The sequence below is a fragment of the Chiloscyllium punctatum genome, chromosome 22, assembly GCF_047496795.1.
Source record: "Chiloscyllium punctatum isolate Juve2018m chromosome 22, sChiPun1.3, whole genome shotgun sequence".
In the NCBI taxonomy this organism is placed as follows: Eukaryota; Metazoa; Chordata; class Chondrichthyes; order Orectolobiformes; family Hemiscylliidae; genus Chiloscyllium; species Chiloscyllium punctatum.
In genome coordinates, this window is record NC_092760.1 from 71,641,354 (window position 1) to 71,660,629 (window position 19,276).

Sequence of the window (19,276 nt, forward strand, 5' to 3'; positions counted from 1 at the left end):
CCCCTCACATCGTTTCTGAACTTTCTCCCTCTCACCTGAAATGCATGGTCCTTAGTATTAGACATTTCATCTCTGGGACAAAGACACTGACCATCAACCCTATCTATCCATCTCATAAGTTTATAGACTTTCACCACTCCAGAGAAAACAACTTGAGTTTTTCTAGCCCATCTTTAGAGTTCATACCTTCTATTCCAGCCAGCATCCTAGTAAACCTCTTTCCACCCTCTCCAAACCCTCCATATCCTTCCTCTAATGTAGTGACCAGAACTGAATGCAAAACTCATAAGTGTGGCCTAACCAAAGTCTTATAAAGCTGCAACATGACATCCTGACTCTTGTACTCCATTCCCCAAGCAATAAAGGCAAGCATGCCATAAGCCTTCTTTACTGCCCTATCTACTTGTGTGGCCACTTTCAAGGAGCTATGGACTTGAACCTCAAAATCCCCCCGTACATTAATACTATTCATAGTCCTGCCATTGACGCTATACTTTTCCTTAATATTTGATCTCCCAAAGTGCAGCACCTTACACTTAACCAGATTAAACTCCATCCGTCATTTCTCTGCCATATCTGTAGCTGATTTATATCCTTTGACAATCTTCTACACTACGCACAACTCCACAGATCTTAGTGTCATCTTCTAACCCACCCATCTACATTTTACATCCAAATCATTTATACATATATACCACAAATAGCAGAGGTCCCAGTATAGAAGAGGATGCGGAACGCCACTAGTCATGGACCTCCAGCCTGAAAACCACCCTTCCACCTCTATCCTCTGCCTTCTGTGGGCAAGCCAATTCTGAATCCAAGCAGCCAGGTCACCGTGGATCCCATGCAGCTTAACCTTCTGGATGAGCCTACTGTGAAGGACCTTGTTGAAAACCTTGCTTAAATCCATACAGACAAACATCCACTGCTCAACCCTCATTGATCACCTTCATAATGTCCTCAAGAAATTCAATAAAATTAGTAGTACATGTCCTTCCCTGAATAAAGCCATACTAACTATCCCGAATTAGTCCCTACATTTCCAAATGCACGTAAATCCTATCACTGCAAATTCTTTCTAGCTCAGTGGTTAGCACTGCTGCCTCACAGCATCTGGGTCCCAGGTTCGATTCCAGCCTTGGGCGAATGTCTGTGTGGAGTTTGCACATTCTCCCGGGGTCTGCGTGGGTTTCCTCTGGGTGCTCCGGTTTCCTCCCACAGTCACAAAGATGTGCAGGTCAGCTGAATTGGCCATGTTAAAATGCCCATAGAGTTCGGTGCATTCGTCAGAGGGAAATGGTTCGGGGTGGGTTACTGTTTGGAGGGTTGGTGTAGACTGGTTGGGCTGAAGGGCCTGTTTCCACACTAGGGGATCTTTAAAAAAATCACCGATGTGAGATTCACCAGTCTATATTTTCCTGGATTAGCCCTATTTTCTTCTTGAACAAAGGAACGACATTAGCTATTCGCCAGTCCTCCAGGATCTCTCCAGTGGTAGCGAGCATACAAAGATCCCAGCAATTTCCTCTCTTGCCTCTCTCAATAACCTGGGGCAGAGACCATCGGACTCTGGGAACATATCCACCTTAATGCTCTTCAACAGACTTGGAGGCAAGTGTCCACATGGTGGTGTTCCCATGCATCTGCTGAGCTTGTCCTGGGTGATTAGAGTCTGTGGATCTCAAAGGGTTAGGGTTAGCAGCCTTACCGAGTTGCTGCAGTGCACCTTGTATATGGCAGACACTGGTGTATGTGGAGTTTGAGGATTTATGTGTGTTTTGTTGGAGGTGCACTCCTCCAGCTAAGTGGAGAATAAACCACCAGACTTCTGAAGTGTCCCTTGTAGATGGTGAACAGACTTTGGCTGAGCCAGGAGGTGCAGAATTCCCAGTCTCTTATATGGCTGTCAGAACATAACTTGCCTAGTGAGAGCAGAAGTATGGTTCCTCGAGCCTGCTTCAGCATTCAATAGGACTTTGACAGATCTTGGCTTCAACTCTCCTGGCTGCTCGCAATATTTCCCCTACCCTCCGGACATTGTTTCCAATTTCCTGGTTATGATTAGAACTTTGTCACTTGTAGTTCAATTATAGCAGCCCTGCTTCAGTCTGACTGAGGATTCATTCAGTTTCTTGTTCATGGTAACTCCCCAGGATGTTGACAGTAGGGGATTCAGTGATGACAACGCTATTGAATGTCAACGGGCAATGGTTAGATTCTCTCTTGTTGGAGATGGTCATTGCCTGGCATTTGTGTTACAAGTGTTACTTGCTATTTATCAGCCCAAGCCTGCACATTGTTCACGTTTTGCTTCACATAGGTATGGACAGCTGTCTCGGCCAAGCACACTAAGGAATTCCTGCAGTGCTATTCTGGGACTGAGATGATTGACCTCCAACAAGGACAGTCATCTCTTTTGCACTAGGTATGACTTCAATGGAGACTCCCCAGACCCCCCTAGTTATTTCAGATTTTCTAGGGTTCCTTGATGCCACATCAAATCAAATGCTGCCTTAAAGTGAAGGATGATCACTTTCACCTCTTTAGTCCATGTTTGGAACAAGGCTAAATGAGGTCAAGAGACGTGACCCTGATGGAATGTAAGCTGAGTGTCTGTGAAAACGTCAAGTCATGGCTAAGTAAGTGCTGCTTGATAGCACTGTTGACTCCACCTTCCAGTGCTCTACCAGTGATAGAAAGTTGACTGACAGAACAATAATTGATGAGGTTGATTTTGTCCTTTTTTTTGTTGGCACATTGTGGGTAGATAACCAGTATCAGATCTTTATCAAAACAACTTGGCTAGGGCCTGCAGCTAGTCCTGGAGCACAGGCTTCAGCACTATTGTCAGAATGTTGTCAGAATATGCTACCTTTACTGCACAGACACCTAGTTTAACCTTATGCCAGTAGCAGCCAGGGTCCATGTCGCCCTAAGTCATACACACAATAATTAATCTAATGACCACTATGTGAAAGCAGACCTTATGTATTTATGTATGCATCTAAGCTCTAATATCTAACTCAATTATCTAGCCTTCCAGTAAACCTGGAATTTGCTCTAATTGTTACTGCTGGGTGGAAAATGGGTGGAAAACTGGTCAATTGCCGTGTTCTCACTGCAGTTCCCCTCAATTTGATTTTAATGGCTCATACGTAAAGAATAACTTGGAGACGAGACCCTGACTGTGCATTGACACAAATTCACATTTGAGAAAGGAGGGAGATTAAAAATTCTCATTCAGCACACAGTCCTTACAACATTCAAGAATACAGATGACTCACCTAATCGAGCAGGTGGCATTCTCTTTAACTCAGGGATACTGGGAATAGGAGCATTACCAAAGCAATAAATGAAGATAGAAGCTAGGTGCTGATTGAGTGCATCATTCTGTAGAAACAGAAAAAGAACAATATACAAAAAAAATAGACTCTGGAATATGGAGGCAATCTGTCAAATAGTATACAGTCATGAACAATTGTCAAAAAGTGTGGCGCTGGAAAAGCACAGCAGGTCAGGCAGCATCCAAGGAGCAAGAGAATCAATGTTTTGGGCATAAGCCCCCCCCCCCCCGCCTCAGGGGGAGTGGGGGGGGGGGAAAGAGGGCTGCGAGATAAATAAGAGGGTGGGGGTGAGGTAGCTGGGAAGGCAATAGGTAGATGCACATGGGGTGTGATGGTGATAGGTTGGAGCGGATAGGTGGGAAGGAAGATGGACAGGTAGGACAGTTCAAAAGGATTTCCAACTTGACACCGCCCCCTTGAACTGTCCTACCTGTCCATCTTCCTTCCCACTTATCCACTCCACCCCCTGCTCCGACCTAACAGCATCATCCCCCCCAAACTACATTTATCTATTGCATTTCCAGCTATTTCACCCACATCTCCACCCTCCTACTTATCTCATTTCCCCCCCCCCCCCCCCACATTCCTGATGAAGGGTTTATGCCCGACACATCAAGTCTGCTCCTGGGATGCTACCTGACCAACTGTGTTTTTCCAGCACCACACTTTTCAACTCTGATGTCCAGCATCTGCAGTCTTCACTTTGTCCTAGTCATGAACAATACTCAAATAAGAAATCAGATCGTAAAATGTAGCAGCTGCCATGATAAATATTAGTTTTCTTTCACTGCAATGCTGTATTATAATTTGGATGTATTTAATAATGTTATGAGGAAAGGCAGGTCATTTAGATCCTTCATGACATCCCTAACCAGTTGTATCCTGTTACAAATATCACCACAAAATGGAAGGCATTCTACCTTGCTAACCCTAAGAATGTCAAACATCAATGGAAGCCCCTCATTGATCAGCTCCTCATTGAAGTCCTCTTGTCTAATGGTAGTGAATTCCCGTAACAAGTACTGCATTACAGGATATCTGCACTGATTGTATGAGGTCCTCAGAGATTCAATCCAGACATGTAATTTCCAGGGTACACCTGCAGGAGAAAACAGAATGAAAACTGAAGCTGCATTTGCTTCTTATTACACTCAGGTTGTATTTTAACCCTTTTAATATTTACTCTAACTGTCCTCCTATATCCAAATATGTAACAGAAACAAGGAAAAGAAGTAGCATAATAATACTAGATGAGCCATCCAGAATCCCAGGCTAATGTTCTAGGGAGGTATGGGTTGTTGTCTTTCGATGGCAAGTGGTGAAATTTCAATTCAGTTTGGAATAATGGTGACCGTTGCTGATTGTTGTTAAAAAGAAACACCTGGTTCACCAATGTCCTTCAAGGAAGGAAATCTGCCATCTTTACCTGATCTGGCTGACATGACTCCAGACCCACAGAGATTGACTCTTAATTGCCCTCTGGACAATTCAGGATGGCCAATAAATGGTGGCCTAACCAGTGACGCCCACGAGGCATGAACATACATGGGAGTAGAAAAGCTTATTGATTTAAAAGATTTAATGCAGAGATTTGAGTAGATAATCTAATGTGAAGAAACTCAGAGGTGTCATCTTTTGGATGGTATGTTAAAATAAGAAGTTGGCTGAGTTTGGAGTTGGAGAATTTGGAGAAGGGAGTTGTCCTGTACAATGTTTATTTTATTGTTATTTTGAGACTTCTGTGTGCAAGCTAACTTACTGCATTTGGCTGTAAACTAAACAGTTTGTTGCACTTTGAAAGTAACGGAATGACTCTGGAATACACTGGGATATCTTAATGGGTGTAGAAGAACCCTATTATGCAAATTTCTCAGTTTTAGAGCTTCCAGAGTGAGAACCTTTGATAAACACAGATTCCAGCATTGGTGCTGACTGACAGATGCTAAGAGAGATATCAGTTCACATTTTTGACCTGGGATATGACCATTAATTTTAGCTGCAATTAACTGGTTTTATCTTGGAGTCAAGAAGAAAAAAAAAATCAGTGGGAGTTCCTCACTTTGTGATTCCCTGTAGCAGTTCACAACAGAAAAAACAAAGGTGGAGTTGACATCCGTGTAGGGCAAGTTGTTGGAGGGAATCCTGAGGGACAGAATGTATATGTATTTGGAAAGGCAAGGATTGATTAGGGATGGTCAACATGGCTTTGTGCGTGGGAAATCATGTCTCACAAACATGACTGAGTTTTTTGAAGAAGTAACAAAGGTGATTGATGACGGCAGAGCGATAGATCTATATGGACTTCAGTAAGGCAGTCGACAAGGTTCCCCATGGGAGACTGATTAGCAAGGTTAGACCTCATGGAATACAGGGAGAACTAGCCATTTGGATATAGAACTGGCTCAAAGGTAGAAGACAGAGGGCGGTGGTGGAGGGTTGTTTTTCAGACTGGAGGCCTGTGACCAGTGGAGTGCCACAAGGATCGGTGCTGGGTCCACAATATTTTATCATTTATATAAATGACTTGGACGTGAGCATAAGAAGCATAGTTAGTAAGTTTACAGATGGCATCAAAATGGAGGTGTATTGGACAGCAAAGTAGGTTACCTCAGATTTCGACGGGACCTTAATCAGATGGGCCAATGTGCTGAGGAGTGGCAGATAGAGTTTAATTTAGATAAATGCGAGGTGCTAGGTTTTGGGAAAGCAAATCTTAGCAGGACTTATACACTTAATGGTAAGGTCCTACGGAGTGCTGCTGAACAAAGAGACCTTGGAATGCAGGTTCATAGCTCCTTGAAAGTAGAGTTGCAGGTAGATAGGATAGTGAGGGAGGTGTTTGGTATACTTTGAGTATTGAGTTCAGGAGTTGTGAGGTCATGTTGCGGCTGTACAGGACTTTAGTTAGGCCACTTTTGGAATATTGCGTGCAATTCTGGTCTCCTTCCTATCAGCAGGATGTTATGAAACTTGAAAGGGTTCAGGAAAGATTTACAAGGATGCTGCCAAGGTTGGAGGATTTGAGCTGGGGCTGTTTTCTCTGGAGCATCGGAAGCTGAGGGTTGACCTTATAGAGGTTTATAAAATCATGAGGGGCATTGGTATGGTAAATAGACAAGGTCTTTTCCCTGGTGTGGGGGAGCTCAGAACTAGAAGGCATAGGTTTAAGATGAGAGTGGAAAGATATAAAAGAGATCTAAGGGGCAATATTTTCACGAAGAGTATGGTGTGTGTGTGGAATGAGCTGCCAGAGGAAGTGTTGGAGGCTGATACAATTACAACTTTTCACAGGCATCTGGATGGGTATATGAATAGGAAGGGTTTGGCGGGATATGGGCCCAGTGCTGGCAAGGGGGACTAGCTTAGGTTAGGATATCTGATCAGGTTGGACGAGTTGGACCGAAGGGTCTGTTTCCGTGCTGTACGTCTTCTATGACTCTATGAACTGGACAAGCTCAGGTCCAAACTCAGCTTTGAAAACCTTTGAGGTTAAAGTGCCCGCTGACACTCATCCCTACATTCAATTTAGAAAGTAACTTGAAGTATCAATGAAAAATTGTCTAAATCACAAAGCTAACAGGAATCTGTGTGTGCAGATCCACAGCTCACTGAAGATGGCAGCACAGGTAGATAAGGCAGTAAGAAAGGCCTATGGCATGCTCCCCTTCATTGGAAGGGGCATTGAGTATAAGGATAGAAAAGTTATGCTGCAGTTTTAGAGAACTTTAGTTAGGCTACACTTGGTATATTGCATACAGTTCTGGTCACCACATGACCAAAAGGATGTGGATGCCTTGGAGAGGGTACAGAAAAGGTTTACCAGGATGTTACCCTGTCTGAAGGATTTTAGCTATGAAGAAAGGTTGGGTGTACTGGGTTTGTTTTCACTAGAATGCAGAAGGTTGAAGGGCGACCTAATAGAAGTTCACAAGATTGTGAATGGCATGGATAGAGTGGAAAGTATGAGGCTTTTTCCTCGGATGAAGGGGTCAATTACTAGGGGACACAAGTTGTTGGTATGGTGGGGGGTAGTTGGAGTTTAAAAGAGATGTGTGAGGCCAATTTTTCACATGAAGAGTGGTGAGTGCCTGGAACATGCTCGCAGAGGAGGTGGTGGAAGCAGATACAATAACAACATTCAAGAAACACCTGTAAGTGAAGACAGTTTTAGGAAGGAAGGGCAAAATGTATCATCACATACTTGGAGGGCCAGAAGATCTGTACCTGCACTGTATTGTTCGTTGTTCTTATAAATTTGAGAGGGAGTGGGTACAATCTGAAGTGACAATATTTCAGTTGAATAAAGGGAAATATGGAGCTATGAGGGAGCAACTGGCCAAAGTTCAATGGTTCAATACCTTAACAGGGAAGACCGTGGAGGAACAATGGCGGATATTTCTGTGTATGATGCAGAAGATGCAGGATCAGTTCATTCCGAAAAGGAAGAAAGATCCCAGGAGGAGACATGGGCGGCCGTGGCTGACGAGGGAAGTAAAGAAACATATAAGGTTAAAAGAGAAAAAGTATAACTTAGCGAAGATAAGCGGGAAAACGGAGGACTGGGAAGCTTTTAAAGAACAACAGAGGATTAGTAAGAAGGAAATACGCAGAGAAAAAATGAGGTACGAAGGTAAACTGGCCAAGAATATAAAGGAGGATAGTAAAAGCTTCTTTAGGTATGTGAAAGACAAAAAAATGGTTAGGACAAAAATTGGGCCCTTGAAGACAGAAGCAGGGGAATATATTACTGGGAACGAAGAAATGGCAGAGGAATTAAATGGGTACTTCAGATCTGTGTTCACTGGGGAAGACACAAGCAATCTCCCTGAGGTAACAGTGGCTGAAGGACCTGAACTTAAGGGAATTTCTATTTGCCAGGATTTGGTGTTGGAGAGACTGTTAGGTCTGAAGGTTGATAAGTCTCCGGGACCTGATGGCCTGCATCCCAGGGTACTGAAGGAGGTGGCTCGGGAAATCGTGGATGCGCTGGTGATTATTTTCCAGAGTTCAATAGAATCGGGGTCGGTTCCTGAGGATTGGAGGGCGGCTAATGTTGTGCCACTTTTTAAGAAGGGTGGGCGGGAGAAAGCAGGAAATTATAGACCAGTTAGTCTGACCTCAGTGGTGGGAAAGATGCTGGAGTCTATTATAAAGGATGAAATTACGGCACATCTGGATAATAGTAACAGGATAGGACAGAGTCAGCATGGATTTATGAAGGGGAAATCATGCTTGACTAATCTTCTTGAATTTTTTGAGGATGTAACTCGGAAGATGGACGAGGGAGATCCAGTGGATGTAGCGTACCTGGACTTTCAGAAAGCTTTTGATAAAGTCCCACACAAGAGGTTAGTGAGTAAAATTAGGGCGCACGGGATTGGGGGCAAAGTACTAGATTGGATAGAGAATTGGTTGGCTATTAGGAAACAAAGGGTAGTGATTAACGGCTCCATTTCGGAATGGCAGGCAGTGACCAGTGGGGTACCGCAGGGATCCGTGCTGGGACCGCAGCTTTTTACAATATATGTAAATGATATAGAAGATGGTATCAGCAATAACATTAGCAAATTTGCTGATGACACAAAGCTAGGTGGTAGGGTGAAATGTGATGAGGATGTTAGGGGATTACAGGGTGACCTGGACAAGTTAGGTGAGTGGGCAGATGCATGGCAGATGCAGTTTAATGTGGATAAATGTCTGGTTATCCACTTTGGTGGCAAGAACAGGAAGGCAGATTACTACCTCAATGGTATCAAATTAGGTAAAGGGGCTGTTCAGAGAGATCTGGGTGTTCTTGTCCACCAGTCAATGAAGGCAAGCATGCAGGTACAGCAGGTCGTGAAGAAGGCTAATAGCATGCTGGCCTTCATAACAAGAGGGATTGAGTATAGAAGCAAAGAGGTGCTTCTGCAGCTGTACAGGGCCCTGGTGAGACCACACCTGGAGTACTGTGTACAGTTCTGGTCTCCAAATTTGAGGAAAGACATTCTGGCTATTGAGGGAGTACAGCGTAGGTTCACGAGGTCAATTCCTGGAATGGCAGGATTGCCTTACACGGAAAGACTGAAGCGACTGGGCTTGTATACCCTTGAGTTTAGAAGACTGAGAGGGGATCTGATTGAAACGTATAGGATTATGAAAGGACTGGACACTCTGGCAGGAGGGAACATATTTCCGTTGATGGGGGAATGCCGAACCAGAGGACACAACTTAAAAATACGGGGTAGACCATTTAGGACAGAGATGAGGAGAAACTACTTCACCCAGAGAGTGGTGGCTGTGTGGAATGCTCTGCCCCAGAGGACAGTGGAGGCCCAGTCTCTGGATTCATTTAAGAAAGAATTGGATAGAGCTCTTAAAGATAGTGGAGTCAAGGGGTATGGAGATAAGGCTGGAACAGGATACTGATTAGGAATGATCAGCCATGATCATATTGAATGGCGGTGTAGGCTCGAAGGGCTGAATGGCCTACTCCTGCATCTATTGTCTATTGTCTAAATCTCTTAAAAAAAGAAACTAAAACACACTTACCAAGATTCCTCAATTCCATGGTGACATCAAGGTAACCATGTTCAGCACTGTAGTACATAGCTTCTTGTAAAGCCTTCATTCTGGCTTTGCAGAGTTTAACCTGTCCTTCATTTATACTTCCCATGCTTGAAGTATCACTCTCAAATCCCTCAGCTAAGATTTCTTCCAGAGATAATACATCAGTCTTTGGAGCTTGGGGTGGTGTAAGCAACTTGCGCAGCACATTTCTGGTTATATGGGGAACAATGAAACAAATATTAAAACTAAACATTATTTTATTGATTCTTTCATTGAACCCAACAATCTGGAAAAAGCACAAGAAAAATACAATCTGTTATTCGAGAGCATAAAAAGTTCCAAAAACAGAAATTGCTGGAAAAGCTCAGCAGGTCTGAGAGAAAGTGCCTCAAGTTCTAAAGTTGTTGATCTCGATACTGAATCTCCCTTCACCAACTTCAGGGTTTGAGGCACTTTCTCCCATATCCTTACTCCAACCCCCAAACACAAGGTCTTGTTATTACATGGTCTGATGCTGCACATAACTACTAACAGTCAGTAACAGTCCTCATTGATGGCTATTCACGCCATTCAGCCCAGCCGGATAGTCCAACTGTTCTTCTCTCCCATTTGGCCCAATCCCCACCCATTATGTACTCGTTAAGCCCTTCCCCCACTGTATCTTCTGCAGAAGAACCAACACTTTCCTAGCTAGCATCTGTTCTAGAAAGGTTCACTGGACCTGAAATGTGAACTGTAATTTCTCTCCACAGATGCTATCAGACCTGCTGAGCTTTTCCAGCAATTTTTGTTTTTGTTCCTGATTTCCAGCATCCGCAGTTCTTTCAGTTTTTATTTAGCTCAAGTTGCCTACTCAAGAAAGGAAATGTTCTGTCAATAAATGCTAGTCTTTAAGCTTAGCTGATGATTTAGGATATCAAGTGTTGTTGTTAATAATGAACAGATTTTTGGCTACAACACTGATAAATCCAATATATCGCTCAGTGGTCAAAAACACGTCAAGTCCATGCTCTTCTGCATTACATGGATATGATAAATATCTACATAAAGATGTATTGAAAGCCAATCAGCATCTCTGAGAGAGGGGATAACATTTAAGTCTGATCTATATGAAGAATTGTGACAGTCTCACTCGAAATTACTGTATTTTCCCATTGCTTGCTGATCTATAGATCACCTTTACAATTTTCTGTTCTTAATTGAAGCTGAGTGATTTGCTATGCATGAATTCTTGTGACAAACTCATTACCACTTCTTCATTGATCGCTTTTAGTGCTATTTAATTCAATACCATTTCCTACATTACAACAGTGACTACACATTTCAGAAGTATTTCATTGCCTGGGAAGCACTTTGAGACATCTGGTGATCATGAAAGATGTAACATAAACATATGCTTTTCCTGACGATTAAGTTCTCCAATCTTGCATTCCATTTCCTATAGTCAGTAAAATTATACATTTGTGAACAATTCTCAGTATGAGTAAGTCCTGTTTAGCAACAAATTATTATCTTATTAAAATTTTTTGAGTAACATTTATTCTGGAAGATTAAGTGCTTAGTCCAGCACAGATACAAGTCAGTCTTTCACACTTTCATTCCAACTGAAGAGAACTTTCTAAATAAACAGTAAAGAAAAAACTGCACCTCGACAAATTTGGCATAAGGACATGTATCTCCAATTAAAAATGGTGGTATTTTACACGGTCCAAAAGATGTGGAACTGCATCAATTTACCCTTGACTCACCCACACACGAATACTATGCTGCTTACCTGTGTCCATGAGCAGCTGCATGGCTAAAGCAGTTCATATTCTCATGTAGCACTGATGTCATCCCATTTCTATCAAGTACACTTAGTAGAGGATCTGCACCTCTGCTGAGCAGGAGGCTAACCAACTCGTAGTTACCTAGAGAGAGGCATCATGTGTAATGTTCAGTAATACAAAAACAATGTCACAGGAAAGACAACAGGAGCAATACTCAGCTGACATATTCCTGCACCTCTTCACAGTAATGGAATATTAGGTGAAATTTTCTGGTTTAGTGCAGATACTTTGGGGCTGAGGGAATGCAACCTTTGCATCTGCATGTTTAAGAAATCTTGCTTAATAACACTGAGAGCTCTTGGCTTGAATATTACACATTTTGTGCTTGCAGGGGACAGTATTTCCTGACCTGAAGTGCACATGATCGTGTTACCCACAACCCCCATTTAAGACAGACAATAATGAGAGGGTACTTTCTGACTTCTGATAGATTGCATTCCTGAGTGTTTGTTCAAGTTGCTCTGTCAGATATTGGTTTCATGCTTCAGCATTGTTGCTTTTTTTTTGCTGAATTTATTTTTCATTTTCCTTCTGCCCACCTTTTCCATTCATGGAAATGATGCAAGCTACATTTTGCATATTGGAATCAGGAAAGGAAATGTTTTGGAGGGATAGAAGCAGCTTTGACACTGAAAGGGTGAGAAATTAAAAAAACATTCCTCTGTGATTCCTTGAGTGGGGAGAGGGGTTAGGAGAAACGTGCTTTTTTCATGTTTTTCATAGGCAGAGGCAGCGGTAGAGCCAGAGCCATTTGTGAAATCTCTGCCACAAACTCAGCTTCCCTGCAACTGGCAAACATCAAAGGCCATACCAGACTGTTCACAATCATGTTAGCTGTGTTATCAATCACATATCTGCGTCACCTTTTTCCACCTTCATCACATTTGTTGACTGCACCCTACCCAGTTTATCCACCACTGAAACTCTCAATCATGTTTTTGTAATCACTGGATCTGACTATTCTAATATACTTGTAGCCAGCATCACGAAGTCTATCCTTCATTCGCCTATCTTCCAAAATGTTGCCTCTGAGCAAAGATGCACCACATCCAAATAAAAATAAAACTGAGGAAACTGGAGATCTGAAATATAACAGGTCAGGCAGCATCTGTAGAGAGAGAAACTAATTTAATGTTTCAAGTTCAATGGCACTATATTCAAATTGCCATCACCCCTGTACTTAGAATAATAGCGTCATAGAGATGTACAGCAGGGAAATAGACTTTTCGGTCCAACGTGTCCATGCAGACCAGATATCCCAACCCAATCTAGTCCCACCTGCCAGCACCAGGCCCATATCCCTCCAAAGTCTTCCTATTCATATACCCATCCAGATGCCTTTTATATGTTGCAATTGTACCAGCCTCCACCGCTTCCTCTGGCAGCTCATTCCATACACATCCCACCCTCTATGTGAAAATGTTGCTCCTTGGGTCTCTATTGGTTAAATAACACCTCCAACTTAAAATTCTCACATGTTTTCAAATCCCTTCAACACCTTGCCTCTTTCTTTCTCTCTCTAATCTCCTTGGGATTTTTTTTCCCTAAATCTCTTGGCCTCTACTTTCTGTCTTTTAAGTGATTCCTTAATGCTCCGTAAAACCAAGCTCTTGGTCATCTTTTCTAATAACTCCTTAATGTCATATTGTGTTTTATAATGTTTTTGTGAAAGTCCCTGTGGATATTGTATTCACGTTAAAGGTACTGTATTAAGAAAAGTTGTTATCAAGTGTTGCAGAAATGATTCTATGAACAGAATTTTATGCCCCTTTGTGGAACCGGCTAGTAGAAGGGTGGTGGGGCAATAAAGTTGGGCACTGTCATATTAGCACTATTCCCTGCACTTATCTGCCACCCCACAATCCCAGCTTGGGTGCAACTCAAGAGAACCCCTGTTTCCTGCATTTTAGCTGTAGCTGAAGGAGGCTGGGGCTATGCCCAGCCATCAGGTGAAACCTGGTGGACTGCTGTCTGGACAAATGATGAACCTGTCTCCTTTGCGGGTCCCTGGCGCTCACATTGCACTCCCTACCCCACCCTGGCTGTCATTCCACATTCTGGGAACAAAAAGTTTCATTTTGGTGAAATACTTTCCCAGCATACTTATTACCTGGGCTAAGGCAGGAATAGAGAGTTCATGTAACATCACCAATGATTCTCTTCATGCTAACTGAAGAACGGCTGCTTATGGCCATTAGCTATACCTCACATTCTTCCTTCAAAGGTCCTCCTAAAAAATATACCTTGATGACCAAGCTTTTGGCTATTTGCCCTCACTGCTTTATATGGCTCTGTGCCAAATTTTGTTTTAGAATGCTGCAAAGAATGGATTGTCTTGTGTTCAGGGTGCTATACAAATGAACGCTGTTGTTGATGTAATTCTGAGCTTCTTTTCCTCCATTGCCCAGAGCCTAGCATGGCTCTGACATTTAATGAATCAACTCTGTGTCATTAGAGGACAACCAAATATGAAGAAGCTTCAAAGTATATTTTTAATTACAATATTTGTATATACTCGGAGAATAATTACACACAGAACAAAAAGCCGTTTTGTCTTTTAAAATTTTTTTTTCCTTCATTGTAATGCCTGTTTAGTTTTTTACTAACATAGTGACTGCTGCAGTGATTTTACGCAGTAAAGCGACATAAAATAAATTGAGCACAACATACAATGCTGGCACGTTCACTGTAAGCACAGGAACAGATGGACAAGTATACTTTAATATATTCATAAGCTGGCTGACAGCATTCATTTCTGGTAAAGAGATTTGGATCGAAGAGTACATTTTCAATTTTAAGCAATCAGCAGAAAAAGTAGAGTAAAGGTATTTTGCTCTGTCTGTAATTTTGGTGGACTCAGAATGGAGACAATGAATTATTTAGATGGCCTCCGTTACTGTAGGAAATAGGAAGTACTTCATCTTGGACAATAATTGACCCTTGTCCCCTATTTCGATACAGATCTCGTTCAATTTTTTATTATTAACACCCATATGCACTGCACTACAGATAAAAGTAGAACAGATCAGAAAGCTAGGAAGTAATGACTCTGTGAATCCAAGCTTGAGTCATAAGTGTCTGATGGCTTTAGAAGAAACAAAGACTTTCATATCACAATAAATCCTTACCATTTTGGTAATTATGACGGTTTCTAATGTGAAATTCTGCACAATCAGCAATTCCAAATCATTAATCAATAATTAATATTAAATTCATAAACAACTTTAGCAAAAATATCTTTGCCATTGTTTGTTCAGATGCATTATTTAATACCGATTGTGCAGTGATTATTGAGCTGCAGACAAGGCTATTTGGTTCATTTAAATGTGAATGAACTTGCTACCTTTACTTTGAGGTTGACCAAAAATAAATGCATGGTTTATTTCAGGCAAGGCTACCATGCTTGGGTTTTCCTCGATGTAGCTCAGCTGTATACATGGCTGCAGTTTACTGTGATGTATTTGGAGGCTAGGGACAGCTGACAAAATGGTCTGTGTCAGATAAAGACCAGAGCTTTCGCGTGTGCAACACATCTGTCAAGAACTCTTAAACATTAATTCAGCCCCATATGAGTTTTGTTTGGGTGCTTGTTTCCTGATAGTCTGCTTCTTATCATCTAATGGAAACCAGAAGATATGATGATTTCAAGGTCACTGGATTCCAGAGAACATCTGTATAACGTTACAGATTATTTGAGGCAATCCGTCATACTTTATACAGTAAGACTTATCAGTGGTACATAAAGCTTGCAGCAATGTCTTCCACATACTTCTGCAATTGTTATATTAATTCTAATTAATTTTTTCTTCCAGTTTATTGATCTTTCTGAATATTGCCATTTAAACAAATTGTACTGATAAATTACCGATAAACTAGCAGAGTAAAACAGAAATGTTACACAGCTAAAATTAGTTAATCATTGCAACATTTCCAATCAATGCTCATAGTCCTCAGTTTTGCCCATTATGTTGGGCTCAGTAGCTCTCTGGCACAGTCAGTCATTCATGGAAATGGAAGGGATAGAAATGAAATAAGATGTTTGACTAATTATAGAAAACCTTTTTGTGTATCACCTCTCAAATGGTGACACCAGTGCACGTTTTGTATAAATACCATGTTTTTGATTCAAATAATTGGCTGGTTTAGTTTGTGTTGTGGTTGTAAGTTTGCTCACTGAGCTGGAAGGTTTGTTTTCAGATGTTCCATCACCATGCTAGGCAGCATCATCAGTGAGGCTCTGGTGAAGCACTGGTGTTATGTCCTGCTTTCTATTTATGTGTCTTGGTCTCTTAACATGGGTGATATCATTTCCAGTTCTTTTTCTCAGAAGTTAGTAAATGGGGTCCAAATCGATGTCTTTATTGATTGAGTTCTGGTTTGAATGCCAGGCCTCTAAGAATTCCCGTGCATGTCTCTCTTAAGCCAGTCCTAGCATGGATGTGTTGTCCCAGTCGAAGTAGTGTTCTTCATCTATATGTAAGGATACTAGTGATAATAGGTTGTCTCTTGGTGATTAATTGGTGCTTGTGTATCCTGGTGGCTAATTTTCTGCCTGTCTGCCGGTGCAGTGTTTGTTACAATCCTTGCAGGGTATTTTGTAAATAACATTTGTTTTGTTGTTTGTTTGTGTTGGATCCTTTAGGCTCATCAGCCGCTGTTTAAGCATGCTGGTAAGTTTGTGGGCTACCGTGGTGCCAAGAGTCAAAGTCTGGTAGTCATTTCAGAGATGTCCTTGATGTATAGTTTAGTTTGTATATGCTGATTACTTCATCCTGCTGCAGAGAGCTGGGCACTAGCAGAGATCCAGTGAAAGAACAGGATGTTTCCAGTGATAAGACACAGTCTGTGAAATAGACAGAAGTAAAACTGAGGATGGAACTCCATCCGGCCATCCATCCAACTACCACCATTTCGTGATATCATACTGGTTTCAACTAGCTGCTGTTCTGTAGGTCTGTATTCCATATTACAGTCTAACAGAACATGAATTGATTTGAATTGAATTGAATTTATTATCACATGTACCGAGGCACAGTGAAAAACTTTGTCTTGTAAGCAATACAGGCAGGTCACAGAGTTAAGTAGCATGGATAGTAATAATCGGTAAACAGTGACAAAAACAAAAACACGGTTACAGGCGAATGTTAAGGGTTTGTGAGTCCATTCTGTATTCTAAGAACAGTAGGGTTGAAACTGTTTCTAAACCGGCTGGTGCGTGTGTTCAGGCTTCTGCTCTTTCTCCCCGATGGTAGAGGTTGTCGAAAAACATTGCCAGGATGGAACGGGTCCTTAAGAATGTTGACGGCCTTTCCTTGACAGTGGGCCTGGTAGATGGATTCTATACATGGGAGGTTGGCCTTTGTGATTGTCCAGGCCGAGTTCACCACTCTCTGTAACCGTCTCCGATCTTGAATAGTACAGTTTCCAAACCAGGTAGTGATACATCCAGACAGAATGCTCTCGACGGTGCACCTATAAAAGTTGGCAAGGGTATTCGCCATCATGCGAAATTTCCTCAGCTGCCTGAGGGAGAAGAGACATTGTTGGGCCTTTGTAACCAGTGCGTCCACATGAAGAGTCCAAGAAAGCTTGTTGTGGATGACCACTCCCAGGAACTTAACACTCTCCACTCGTTCCACCTCTGTGCTGTTAAAATGATGAGTTCCTTGGTTTTGCTGGCATTGAGAGCTAGGTTGTTCTCAGTGCACCATTTTCCAGGTCTTCTACCTTCTGTCTGTAGTCTGTTTTGTCGCCAACTGAGATTCGACCGACTATGATGGTGTTATCAGTGAACTTGTAAACAGCAAAGATTAAATATTTCTTAAAGCTACTTGTCAAATCCACATGCTTTGGTCATCTCTAAAAGAAACGTATTGCCTTGCAAAAGCACATCAGAAAATACTTCACACTTTGGATATCCAATGAACTGTGACTAGTGGATCCTCTGTTACTGGACCTTTACACATATCTTCACAAATGAAATGCTACAAAAATATCGGTGGATAAATTGAATTTACCCCAATCTATATAATAGATATAAAGATGAAGTCTTTCTTTAAGCTTTTGGCACATGATGTCACCTCTGTGTGATATTCACCTCCAACAGAAGTCATCAAGTACGGATTGCAGGGGGGCGGGGGGGGGGGGTGGTGGTGGCATGGTAGCTCAGTGGTCAGCAGTGCTGCCTCACAGCGCCAGTGGCCTGGGTTCGATTCCAGCCTTGGGCGACTGTCTGTTTAGAGTTTGCACAATTTCCGCATGTCTGCGTGGGTTTCCTCCAGGTAATCCGGTTTCCTCCCACAGGTTAGGTAAATTGGCTGTGGTAAATTGCCCCTAGTTTTCAGGGATGTGAAGTTTAGGTGCATTAGTTAGGGGTAAATATGGGTATGGCAATGGATCTGGGTGGGTTACTCTTCGGAGGATCAGTGTGGACTTGTTGGGCTGAAGGGTCTGTTCCTCACTGTGGGGATCCTAATGAAATGTCAGAAGGCACTTCTACAGGGGATAGGACAATGGTTTGAAAGAAATTTGAGCTGCTTTTACTGAATCAAAAAACCATTGTATTTGAATGTTGGATGTGTGAAGTCTTACCCTATTCTTGAGTTTCCAGGTGACATGGCAATATCATGTGCTTTAAGAAATTTTAATTCTAGTGAAACCATATCTTTAGGCACTATCGTATGATACAGAATCAAACTGTCAAACAGACCAGCCTTTTTCTTGTCCACTACATTTGACAGCATTTGATACTGCCCAATGACCATGTTTCATATTTAGCTGTGAATTGGATACAAATACCTCTTCAGCAACCAGGGTAGCTGAATAACAAAGCTATTCAATATTTATTCTAATTCACAGCATTGCAAAAGCAAAAATAATGCAGTAGTCCCTCAGTATCAATAAGATTCACTTTAAGGGAATGGAGCAAAAGCCCTGGAATCATTTAAGAAGTGCTCGAAACTGTGATAGATGGACTGTCAGCTAGTTCTGAATCAATGAGCTAGAATGGGCCCCATCGGCTTCTCCCATCCCTATCTATCTTGTGAACACATGAAGGTGATTCATCATCTGCCGCACATCAAGCTGCTGGATATAAAACAAAATGGCAGTGTGTTATAAAGGTGAATCAGAGACTACTGCTCCTTTAAATCACGAGTATTCATGGGGGAAGGGTTGTGGAGGAGATAGAGAGAAAGGATGAGAGATTACCTGCTGCTGAAGCTAACTGAAGTGGTGTTTCTGCACAATTATCTTCCCCAGCATTAACAAGTCCACCTTCCACATTGGCTCCAGCATCAAGCAGAAGCTGTGAGGGTCAAACAAAGGTAATGCAAATAAAGAGAATGTTATTTCAACACTGAGAACGTAAAAAGCAAGAAAACTATTAATTTAGGGTAGCATCTTCTTGGATTATATTTTTTTCTCTTTTCCTTTAGCCCAGCTATCAGCCTTCACATGGAAGCATAGATAGTGACCACTGCTACACTGTCAAAGTACAGAACGGCTTTGGTTGGGCTTGATTTAAACGTTACCTGATGTCCGAACACCAACAGT

General features: G+C 42.0%; 1 protein-coding gene across 1 annotated transcript in view; it reads right to left on the bottom strand.

The window, feature by feature from the left end:
- Positions 1–19,276, bottom strand: part of abtb2b (ankyrin repeat and BTB (POZ) domain containing 2b) — a 220,103-nt gene that overhangs the window by 19,160 nt on the left and 181,667 nt on the right. Inside the window, exons 9-13 of the mRNA XM_072592641.1 lie at positions 18,932–19,028; positions 11,668–11,803; positions 9,876–10,102; positions 4,265–4,443; positions 3,285–3,390 (exon numbers count right to left, since the gene is read on the bottom strand). Of these exons, the coding sequence (XP_072448742.1) occupies positions 3,285–3,390; positions 4,265–4,443; positions 9,876–10,102; positions 11,668–11,803; positions 18,932–19,028 (745 nt within the window). The remainder of the gene's footprint in view (positions 1–3,284; positions 3,391–4,264; positions 4,444–9,875; positions 10,103–11,667; positions 11,804–18,931; positions 19,029–19,276) is intronic.